The sequence below is a fragment of the Chelon labrosus genome (genome assembly GCF_963514085.1).
Source record: "Chelon labrosus genome assembly, chromosome: 19".
Classification (NCBI taxonomy): Eukaryota; Metazoa; Chordata; class Actinopteri; order Mugiliformes; family Mugilidae; genus Chelon; species Chelon labrosus.
This window is the reverse complement of record NC_140352.1, coordinates 1,690,783-1,701,890: the sequence shown is the minus strand read 5'-3', so window position 1 is coordinate 1,701,890 and position 11,108 is coordinate 1,690,783. Positions and strand designations below refer to the sequence as shown.

Below are 11,108 nucleotides of genomic sequence, written 5' to 3'. Positions count from 1 at the left end.
AATGTGATGAATTGCAGCGAGTCACTGGTCTAGAGGCGGGGTCCACCCTGGACAGGTCTCCAGTCTATCCCAGCTGTCATTGGTCTAGAGGGGGGGTCCACCCTGGACAGGTCTCCAGTCTATCCCAGGGCTAACACAGAGAGACACTCACACCTGCGGCCAATTTAGAATCACCAATGAACCTAACCAGCATGTCTTTGGACGGTGGGAGGAAGCTGGAGAACCTGGAGAGAACCCACGCAGACAGACAGAGTGTTGTTATTTTACTTAATTAATCTGCTTCATGTCTGCTCCTCTCATGTGTTCTATATAAGGCAACTGGAAGTTATTTGTGTGAACTAGTTTCATATTATATTAACCATTAACCAACATCAATCATTTAATTTTTCTTCATAGTTTAATTCCTAATTTAAATGTTTTTTATATATTTAATCACATGATTTTAAATGTATTTTTATAATGAATGTAATTTATTATAGATGTATTTTTTATAATAAATGTAATTACACAGGCGTGGTTGTAAATCTAAACATTTTTAATTTATTTATATATTTTCAGTAAAAATAAATAAAGTATGTGTACAGGGTTACGTCATGAATTGTAGTTTTATTCTGTAAATCTCGCCGCTTCCGGTGTCTGAGTGCCGTGTCTGACTTGACGATGCTACTTGTTAGCTGCTAGCGGGACTTTCTGACTAAACGCATCCAGTCAGCACGCGCGGTTGCCAGGTTCTGGAGGCGACATCCTCCCGTTCACGACCTCCTTCACAAAATCATAAAAGAACTTCAGCGGGGGATAGTTCTCAACCTGGCAACCAGTGGATGTTACATAATGAACCCCGCGGCGCATCCGCACTTTTAAAGGAGTTTCATCATCTTTATAAGAGATGTGTTTGAAAGCTGCTGTAAAACCCGAAACTGCTGCTGAAGGGAACTCCGTGGAGAAGCGCAGTAATGGCGGCGCTGAAGAGGTCTTTGTAAAAGTAAAACACGCTTAACCAGCGTAACGATCACTGCATCAGCTGAGTTACAGCGACACCTGCAGCATCTGAACAGACTGTACAGAAGCACGAATAGTCGGATGACCCGCGCTCCCTGAACACACCTCGCTCTTATTTCCGGATGTTTGAGTTTTTCTTCTTCTCCTCCTCTTTTATTGACACACTGTGATTTTTACGTTGAAGCGTCCCTATTCTAACCGTCGACCACGCCCATGTGTGTGACGTCACACAGGTGGAGTGACAGGTGACGCAGTGGTCTGATGAACTCCAGTGTTCATTAATAAAGGTGTATGCCGCGTGCGGGCCACTCATTGACTGTGTGTACTGGAGCCCATCACATAGGTGGCGCTAGTGAGTCGCAATTAAAAAGTAGAAGAAGACGGCGTCGAGACGACAACCCGTATCCGAACTACCGAAGAAGAAACCGAGGAAGTGCGGTTTCCAGACGTGACAGGAGGAGGTAAGAGTTCCCTTTTCTCCGGATAATTAAATCGTTTCCGGTATTCTCTCCTCTCAGTTTGACCGGAGCTGTTGGTGCTCCGCGGCGGCAATATCTGTCTCTTTACCCGGCGAAGATCTGGTCCGCAACAGCTGGGGAGCACAGAAGGTCAAGCTAATGCTAAAGCTAGCCGCTAGCCCAAACAGTGCTTTCGATTTTATAATGAAATCCCCGGAGAGTCCCAGGCCGGGGTCCGGGGTCCGGGGACCCCCATGAGGTTTCAGGGCAGGTGTCAAGAATCTCCACTGAAAACCGAGGAGTATCTGGGTGACTTGTGTCAGTGACAGCCCCGTGGTTCAGGAGTACCACTCACTGTAGAGTCCAACCAGACTCCCTTTACAATCAGAGCATTTTCAAACTTGGTCGCTTTTTTATTAGAGACACTAAGCTTTTAAAACATGACACGACACAATAAAATATTAAACAAAAGATGCTTTTCGATCCGGCTTGAATCCAGAAGAAAAAAATCTTTAAACTATTATCGGCCTTTGACCAAACTCATCTGACAGGTCTGTCAGTTTACGGGTTCCCTGCATCCAGTTAGAAAGACGCTGCTGATGCAGGGAAACTTATAATGATTAAACTATGATCTGACTTTGAATTTGGCTGGAGAGGTTTACCTTTAACTTTTTAAATTAAAGTAACTTTACAGTTACTTCCTGTCAGAATCACAAAGCTTTAAAAGTACAGCTGCAGATAAGGCGGCAGGAGAACAACTAGTCTCCAGAATGAAGATCTAACCAAACCTGGTTTAAAAATCTGAAGTGTTTATTAAAAGGACATATTCTATTTTTTATCTTCTATTATTTGGCTGCGTTCTTGTTCTCAAACCAAATCTGAAACCACAGTAGAACTGAGAGTACAGTTTTTTTCTTCCTGCAGCAGACACGACTGAGCCTGACGATGGTGTTGAGGGAGGTCCCCGCTGAAAACATCGCCCGTCCCCTGGGCAGGAACGAGGTCATCGGCCTGCTCTTCAGACTCACCATATTCGGAGCCGTCACCTACTTCACCATCAAGTGGATGGTGGACGCCATCGACCCGACCAGGAAGCAGAAGGTCGAGGCTCAGAAACAGGTGAAGACTCGGGCAGCCGCAGATTTTATACTTTAAATGAATTGTTGTTGTTCTCTTTGTAAACTAGTTAACCCCTCAAACATCCCATACCTTAAAATTAAATAAAACTTAGTAATAATCAACAGAAGGAAGCGGAGCTGAAACAAACTATTCATTTTCCAGGTAGTTGATTGATCCTCTTGTTAACTTCCACTAAATAATAACCAGAACTTTCACTATTAAATGTTTTTCACTTGTATTTTCTAATAATAAAATATTTGCGTTGATGCCCCGCCCACACTTCCTCCAGACTTTTGCTCTAATGACGCTGACGACTCGTTGCAGATCTTTATAAATCACCACTTATTTGTCCGTCTCTTTTGACCTTTGGTTGAATATTAAAGCCGTCTGGGATCTTACCTCGTTCCTTTGTCCTGTTTCGTGTCTTTCAGGCAGAGAAACTGATGCGTCAGATTGGAGTTAAAAACGTGAAGCTGTCCGAGTACGAGATGAGCATCGCAGCTCACCTGGTCGATCCTCTCACCATGCAGGTAACTGAAGAAGGGTTTTCATAATGAAATATGAACAGAAGGTCCAGGTTTTAGCGTCTGGTCGTGTTTGTCTCAGATCACATGGAGAGACATCGCCGGTCTGGACGAGGTCATCACAGAGCTGAAGGAGACGGTGATCCTACCTGTTCAGAAGAGACACCTGTTCCAGGGATCCAGGCTGCTGCAGCCTCCAAAAGGTCAGAGGTCAATTTTAAAAAACAAAACAAAACAAGAAACGAACCGAGACGGAGACATGATAAATAAATGAAACGCTAGAGACACGGCTGACTGTGACCAGACCATAATCTGATGTCGTGGCAACAGGCGTGCTGCTGTACGGACCTCCGGGATGCGGTAAAACGCTCATCGCCAAGGCGACGGCCAAGGAGGCGGGGTTTCGCTTCATCAACCTGCAGCCGAGCACGCTGACGGACAAGTGGTACGGAGAGTCCCAGAAGCTGGCGGCCGCCGTGTTCACGCTCGCCGTCAAACTGCAGCCGTCAATCATCTTCATCGACGAGATCGGTGAGAAATACTAATTAATTATTATTAATTAAACTCGTTAAGGGGCTCATCTCTGTGCCCGGTGCCCGGTGCAGTACCTCTCTCTGACCAGCAGGTGTCACCCACCGACTGACTCTTTCCTCAGACTCGTTCTTGAGGAACCGCTCCAGCTCGGACCACGAGGCCACGGCCATGATGAAGGCTCAGTTCATGAGTCTGTGGGACGGACTGGACACCGACCACCACTGCCAGGTAAACTCACCTGTCAGCTGGGTCTGCTGCCGTGGTAACGGTCCTCCAGATCTGTCAGGTTCAGTTTGTTCTGACGACGTTGACGTTTGAGCGTCTGTCTCGTGTCAGGTGATCATCATGGGAGCCACCAACCGTCCTCAGGACCTGGACTCTGCCATCCTGAGGAGGATGCCCACCAGGTTCCACATCAACCAGCCTGTATGTGTCCCTACAAAATAAGAGCCTGATACAGTATGATCTGGAGGGAAGAAAGAAGAAAAACAATAAATGCTGTTTATTTTATTTCCTGCAGAGTATGAGGCAGAGAGAGCAGATCCTCAAACTGATCCTGGAGAACGAGAGCGTGAGTCCACGACGGCATCAAACATTTCAGACATTACATCAACTAAAGTGTCTCAGTGTATTCAGTTAATATTAATAGACGCTCATATTTAAACCTAAACCCTCCACCAGTCATTCAGACATGAACACCTGGAGGACGTTCTGATTGGTCGCCTCTCTCTCTCTCTCTCTCTGCAGGTGGACTCGTCCGTTAACCTCTGCAGCGTTGCCAAGGAAACAGATGGGTTCTCAGGAAGTGACCTCAGAGAGATGTGTCGCGACGCCGCCCTGCTCTGTGTTCGAGACTTCGTCCACGCTCAGAACGACAGGTACGACTTTACGTCTCAGACCGTCTCAGACCGTAGAGACATCGTCTGATGAAACCATGTCCTCTGAACGTCTCTCTGCTCCTCTCAGTCCATCAGAGGACTTCATTCGTCCCATCCACCAGGACGACCTGGAGAGGGCGATCGGCAAGATGAAGAAGTCGAAGACGGCGGGCGGACACGGCGCCCTGCTGCACGCCGCCCTGGACTAGAAACCCACGCAGCCACGCGGCGATCACACGGTGACCTCAGCCCGGTGACCTCAGCCCGGCCTGCAGCAGCTGTGGGTTCGGTTCCCGACCCCGGTCATACTGACGTGTTTAAATATGTTCAACATGTGCCACTGCTTCTTGTTTTTATTTAAAGACGAAGAGTCAGAAAAACCCAGAGACAAAAAAATTACAAGAGTCATGAAACTGGAGTCCCAGTTTTTTTGACTGAATTCATCGTCACGTTTCTTCTTCTTCTGCTTCTCTGCTGGTTTCTACTGTAAATAAAGTCACACGGGAAAATTTCCTTTTAAAAACTAAAACAAAGTTTCTTCACGTCTGTTCTGAGCCACTTTAACGTGACACGTATCTGAAACAGAGAGATTTCCCTTCCGTCGGGTCTGAGGAAGTCCTACAGTTCCCATGAGCCTCAGCTGCTGTAACAGTTTGAGAGACTTTTATTGTGAAAATCCTCCCTTCGGACTCAAAATCCACCAAACACAACCTGTAGTTTAATCACCAGTAAATAATGTTAAACATTTATTTGTAATTCTAATCTCATTGAAGCAACTTTATCAATAATATCAAGAAAAGCTCTGATATTTATTGGAACCTTTTATTTAAAGTTTATAAAACTTTTGCTGGTTTATTCTTATTATTTATACGTGCATGTTCAACAGATCTGCTGCTTCGTACCAACTTACCTGTTGGAGGTAATTATTTGGAAATGTTTGACTAATAAATGTTTTTCTGTTTAAACAGTTTGCACTGTAAAACAAGGAGAATCTGTTTGTCTGTGTGGGACGGGGGACTTCTTTCTTTTTTTTTTCATGAAGTGTACTTTATTATTTTTTTATTTTAGTTTTTTGTTGTGATGGTTGAATGACGAGTGTCGACACCCAGACTGTGGTTTCTACTTCGCGGCGGACGTTGACAAACTGCAGCTGATCCCGTTTTAACTGGAGTCAAAAGCATTTTTAAATTAACTTTCTGCCTTAATGACCAACGGTCGTTTCACCTGTAAACCACAGCGTGTGAATACAGCAGGATGTTTTTTTTTTACAGTGTTGTTGCTTGTGAAGTTATGATTCAATAAACTGGTCGAACCAACACGTGTCTAAATATTATACAGTCATGATAATTCTAATTAATTAGATATTAGTTTGATGTAAATGAGCAGTTTAGACATTAAATAAACTCAGTGACGACATTTCGTCCGGTTTTAATTGAGAAAAATGTTTATTAAAGCTTTTATTTTGAAACATTTGGCACCCCCACATTTAAGGAATAATTTGAAAACAAAAGCACCATTTCAATTAAACACCCGTCAAAATAGTTCACCCTGAAAACCGAACCCGTTCAGATCTGGACTCACTGTGAGCGCCACTACTGGGACTCTTATTGTGAAAATCCTGACTGAAGACATGACCGAAACAAAACGACACAAAAAGTAGAAAATCAAATAGATGACGATAAATTCTGAATAAATTAAATAAAGCTGCTTTGACCAGAATCAGAACCACAAATAAAAAATTATAATAATAATAAACCTCATCATCACTGAGATTAAAGCCTCAGTTCACCAAAATAAAAGCTTCCACCGAGATGTAGAAAAATAACCCGACAGAGTGAGACCTCACTGCGTTTCACCTATCTCGGCCCAGCCATCAACAACAGGTGACAGTTTTCCACCAGCGTTCATTTAAAAAAAAACTAATTTAAGCTGCAGTTCCATGTGATTCTAGAAACAGTTCAACATCAGAGGAGGAAGAGATGTAACTGAGTGGGCGTGGCTTAAGGTAGTACAGAGGAGTAGTCATACATGTCATCTGAGCCAAAATGGCTGCCGTCGGAGAAGCGAGTTGTTTAGAGTCCTCTGTCTGACAGGAAATAACTTTAAAGGACGAACAGTTAACAGCGATTAAGGCGTTTCTAGAGAATCACACGTCACATGATTCTTAGCTCTGATTGGTTCGAGGACTAAACAATCAACGCAGAGGTATTTTTTTTTTCCTCTGTACCGAATGAAACACGCCCCAAAATGAAATCCAGATGGAGAAACCAAAACAGGAAGTGACTAAACGCAAATAAACCTCAATAAATGCACTTAGAAATCAGAAGAAAAGACGGAGAAAAGCTGAGAAGAAAAGTTTTCGTCAGTATCTCGTTTCCATCCGGCTGAATCAGATTAAAATAAATGACCGGAATAATTCAGCAGATTAAATTAAAATCAGATTCGTCTCCTTCAGAGAATGTGAAGAGTCTTAGTGTCAGCGTCGATAAATTATCTTCAGAGCCTCAATAAGAAAATCAAAGCTTCAGCTAGCTTTAGCCTGAAGCTAGCTCTGATTGGATGCTCGCTGTCTGGGGGCGGGGCCTACTCAGACAGGTGATGAGGAGTGGCGTCATCAGGTGGATTAAGGCTGAGTCAGTGTCACTGGTTCCTGGTTCCTGGTTCTGGGCTCAGAGCTCGATGTTGGGACCCCGGCCGACCACCCTCCCCTCGCACTCCCTGTCGAAGTCGCAGCCGTCCAGCAGGTGGCGGTACGTGGCCCGGACGTCCCGGTACAGCGGCGCATCCTCCCCCTCCAGCCCCGGGAATCGAACCGGAGACTCGTTGAGGAGCAGCTGCAGCCGCGGCCCTCGCTGGCAGTCGTAGAGGACGAAGAGCAGGTTGGCGGCGTACGGGACGATCCGACTGCTCCGGAAACTACGACCTGCGGGACGCGACAGGAGAGAGAGAGAGACATTTAACATCAGAGACAAACCAACGTCCAACCGTCTTCTGACTGGGGGTGAGGCTTCTTCATACCGTGCTGGGAGTGGTAGTTACTGGCAGTGGGCGGAGTCTGGTCCTTGTAGAGTCCCAGCAGGGAGAGGAGGGGGAGGAGCGTCTCAGCATGACCAACTAAGATGGACGCCGGCTCAGGGGACGCATCCGTGGACCTGACAAACAAACTAATCAGTCAACAAGCCGACGAATCAACCAACCAGTCAATCAGCTCTGAGAACTCTACCTGCGAGGACGTCCAGCTTTGTCCAGCGTCCTGAAGACGTGGTGGAACAGAGGACAGCTGGACAGACCATTGATTGAATGACCATGAGAGCGCTTCCAGTACTGCTTCAGGTCCGATTTATACTCCAACACCTGCAGTCAAACACGATGAGGTGTTTATTTACATCATTTAATTATTTCAGTTTTCCTTCAAAAAAAAGTTTTTAAAAAATACAAATATTTTCTAATTTCATTCATTCTTCTTAGAAACTCTCAGCTTCATTCGTATTAGTAAAACAAAAATGTATCTGCATGTTAATTACTATTAATTAATAAAAGTAAAGAAACCCAGACACAGTGAGACCTCGCTGCATTTCACCTATCTCAGTCATCAGGGTTCAACCAACAGGTTTTTGTGTCAGAGCGGGACACTGTACCGTTGGCAGGACCGAGACAAAGACGCTGCTACCTTAGCATCGCTCTCGTCAAACAGGAAGCACCACGGCGAGTGGACGGATTTAATGGACAGCTCGTAAGAACACAAGAAGAAGGCGGCTTCCACCAGATCTACGGGAGACACAGAGGGACAGTCTTCAGTGAGACCAGGTTTTTCACCAGCAATAAGAGGACGCGTCTGGACTATGAGGACGCGTCTGGACTAAGAGGACGCGTCTGGACTATGAGGACGCGTCTGGACTACGAGGACGCGTCTGTCTGACCTGGCGTGAGGCGGTCGTGAGGAAGGCCCAGCGTCTCGGCCAGCCTCGTCCTCACTCCGTCCATCTCGTCCCCGTGTTTGAACTTGTCCACCTCCATCATGGCCGTCCGGTTCTTCTCCACTCCCTCCACGTAACCACGGCAACGCTCAAAGAAGCGCATCAGCTGGTCGTCCACCTCGTGGCTGTACTCTGGAGGAGCGTCTGCACAGACACAATGATACAGGGCTTTTAATTTGAAAGTCTATTACTACAATACAGGGCTTTTAATCTGAAAGTCTACAACTGTCATACAAGGCTTTTATTTTGAAAGTATATAACAATGATACAAGGCTTTTAATTTGAAAGTCTACAATTGTCATACAAGGCTTTTAATTTGAAAGTCTACAACTGTCATACAAGGCTTTTATTTTGAAAGTATTTAACAATGATACAAGGCTTTTAATTTGAAAGGATATTACTACAACACAGGGCTTTTGATTTGAAAGTCTACAACCGTCATACAAGGCTTTTAAATTGAAAGTCTATAAGAATGACACAAGGCTTTTAATTTGAAAGTCTACAACTATGATACCAAGCTTTTAATCTGAAAGTCTACAACCGTCATACAAGGCTTTTATTTTGAAAGTATATAACAATGATACAAGGCTTTTAATTTGAAAGTCTATAACAATGACACAAGTATTTTAATCTGAAAGTCTATAACAATGATACAAGGCTTTTAATTTGAAAGTCTACAACTATAACACCAAACTTTTAATCTGAAAGTCTACAACTGTGATACAAGACTCTTAATTTGAAAGTCTACAACTGCGATACCAAGTTTTTAATCTGAAAGTCTACAACTGTGATACAAGACTTTTAATTTGAAAGTCTATAACAATGACATAAGACTTTTAATTTGAAAGTCTATAACAATGACACAAGACTTTTAATTTGAAAGTCTATAACAATGATACAAGGCTTTTAATTTGAAAGTCTACAACTATAACACCAAACTTTTAATCTGAAAGTCTACAACTGTGATACAAGACTTTTAATTTGAAAGTCTACAACAATGATACAAGGCTTTTAATCTGAAAGTCTACAACTATGATGTCTGTTTGTCTGTGTGTGTGTGTGTGTGGGGGGGGGGGGGTCTGGAGAGACATTAAACTGAATAAAGCGCCACACTAAGTGGACCCACTGTCCTACATTTCCCACAATGCCCCGCGGAGGCGGCGCGTCTCACCGTGTGGACCCCAGTGCTGGTGCAGACCCTCCTGGAAGGACTCCACGCTGCTGACGCACCGGTGCTTGGAGCTGGTCCTGAAGCGGATCCTCCGGTTCCTCAGGTTCTCCTCCGACAGCAGCGACGGGAACAAGGAGGCCATCCGACGGGCAAGGAGACGGAGGTCCTCCCTGCCCTTCATCACCAGCTGACCTGAAGAAGAGGAGGAGGAGAGTCATCATCATCATCAGAGCATCTAATGAAAGTCTCCCGGGTGTCCTCACCGTCCATGTCCTCGGTGTACCATGTCTCCCAGCGGCTCCGGATGTCCCGCAGCCAGCCCTCCTCACCCTCTCCTCCTCTGGAAGCTTCTCTCCGGACCAGCTCGCTCAGCTTCTGGATCCGGCGGATGTTCTTGACGGTCGGGTACCGGCTGCCGTGCCTGATGACGGCGGTCAGGTGGACCGGGGAGCACCGCTCCGTGGGCGGAGGCTTCAGGACGGACGCGTTCACGGACAAGGCGTCCCGCAGCAGGTGCGGGTTCACCTCCTCGTAGCGGGTCTTTGTCCCGAACAAAGCGGCGATGTGCGGGACGTCCGGAGCCGACAGAGAGGAGGAGGAGACCCGGGTCAGCAGCAGGGCGAGAGCCGGCAGCAGCAGCCCGTTGGTGGGCAGAAAAACGGAGAACATGTCGGCGGGAACGAGGAGGAACCAGCCCCAGGTAAACTTCACACCCGCCGCCTTTGTTTGCTTTGTTGTTGTTCCGGGTTCAGTGACCTTTGACCTCTGGTCCTTCCGCTCCAAAATGGCCGAACAGAAAGTGTCCGGGAGTTTATTAAATGTTTATCCTGATGTAAACACCAGTTTAACTGAATCTAGATTAAAAAACACGAACGGTGATTTAAATATAGAATACAACTTCCGCTTAGCGTGAGCCAAAATAAAAGCCCGTTCTTTCCTTTCAAAATAAAAGCTTCTAGACGAAATGCATTCTGGTACATGTAGGCAGAGTTAATAACGTGAGGACTCAGAGGACATTTCTTTCTTGTGGTTTTCCATCAGTTGTTATTCAGAGATGACTGATATTAACACGACTATTAAAACCAGTAGCTACTGTACCTTTGAGAGTATTAGTGTAAAAACTGACCACACCATCAGATCACAACAGCTTCTTGCTTTGCTCCTCATTTATTGCAGCAGATAATGATTCTAAGCAGAAATTAAAGGGTCTGGTTACAGCAGCAGACTGAGTGTAAAGAGAAAACCAACCAAAACCTTCTCTCACACTCAAGCTACAGATTTTATTAACACTTTTAAAATGGACCTGTAGTTTTCTGTGAAGGTTCTCAGTCCTTCAGGAACTGGAGGAATCTGTTTTGATCCTGATCCCGTCTTCCAGAAACCCTACAGGTCCAGTTTCCCTTGTTTCAGGTTTGTTGTTGATCTCATACTAATCACACATATGAAAC

At 45.3% G+C, this 11,108-nt stretch overlaps 2 protein-coding genes across 2 annotated transcripts; one reads left to right on the top strand and one right to left on the bottom strand.

Annotated features, from left to right (window-relative positions):
* Nucleotides 1-943: 943 nt before the first annotated feature.
* On the top strand, nucleotides 944-5,843 carry atad1b (ATPase family AAA domain containing 1b). The gene is made up of 10 exons (XM_084567336.1): nucleotides 944-1,460; nucleotides 2,382-2,576; nucleotides 3,008-3,106; nucleotides 3,183-3,303; nucleotides 3,431-3,631; nucleotides 3,756-3,862; nucleotides 3,971-4,060; nucleotides 4,155-4,205; nucleotides 4,382-4,512; nucleotides 4,601-5,843. Exons 2-10 carry the CDS (start codon nucleotides 2,403-2,405, stop codon nucleotides 4,719-4,721), a joined length of 1,095 nt encoding a protein of 364 aa, XP_084423462.1. The 5' UTR covers nucleotides 944-1,460; nucleotides 2,382-2,402; the 3' UTR covers nucleotides 4,722-5,843.
* A 95-nt stretch (nucleotides 5,844-5,938) lies between these two features.
* Nucleotides 5,939-11,104, bottom strand: minpp1b (multiple inositol-polyphosphate phosphatase 1b). Its single transcript, XM_084567333.1, has 7 exons — nucleotides 9,924-11,104; nucleotides 9,661-9,852; nucleotides 8,433-8,633; nucleotides 8,183-8,280; nucleotides 7,736-7,866; nucleotides 7,531-7,664; nucleotides 5,939-7,435 (listed from the first exon to the last, which is right to left on the bottom strand). The coding sequence occupies exons 1-7, from the start codon at nucleotides 10,327-10,329 to the stop codon at nucleotides 7,182-7,184; spliced, it is 1,416 nt and encodes a 471-aa protein (XP_084423459.1). The 5' UTR covers nucleotides 10,330-11,104; the 3' UTR covers nucleotides 5,939-7,181.
* Between the last annotated feature and the right edge of the window lie 4 nt (nucleotides 11,105-11,108).

Bases quoted from the DNA above. Each gene is read 5' to 3' on its own strand.
- atad1b (XM_084567336.1), top strand. From the start codon at position 2,403: ATGGTGTTGAGGGAGGTCCCCGCTGAAAACATCGCCCGTCCCCTGGGC. The intron at 3,304-3,430 runs GTCAGAGGTCAA...TCGTGGCAACAG, and splicing joins GCTGCTGCAGCCTCCAAAAG to GCGTGCTGCTGTACGGACCT. The intron at 4,206-4,381 runs GTGAGTCCACGA...CTCTCTCTGCAG, and splicing joins TGATCCTGGAGAACGAGAGC to GTGGACTCGTCCGTTAACCT.
- minpp1b (XM_084567333.1), bottom strand. From the start codon at position 10,329: ATGTTCTCCGTTTTTCTGCCCACCAACGGGCTGCTGCTGCCGGCTCTC. The intron at 9,853-9,923 runs GTGAGGACACCC...CCTCTTCTTCAG, and splicing joins GTACACCGAGGACATGGACG to GTCAGCTGGTGATGAAGGGC. The intron at 7,436-7,530 runs GTATGAAGAAGC...CGCGTCCCGCAG, and splicing joins TAACTACCACTCCCAGCACG to GTCGTAGTTTCCGGAGCAGT.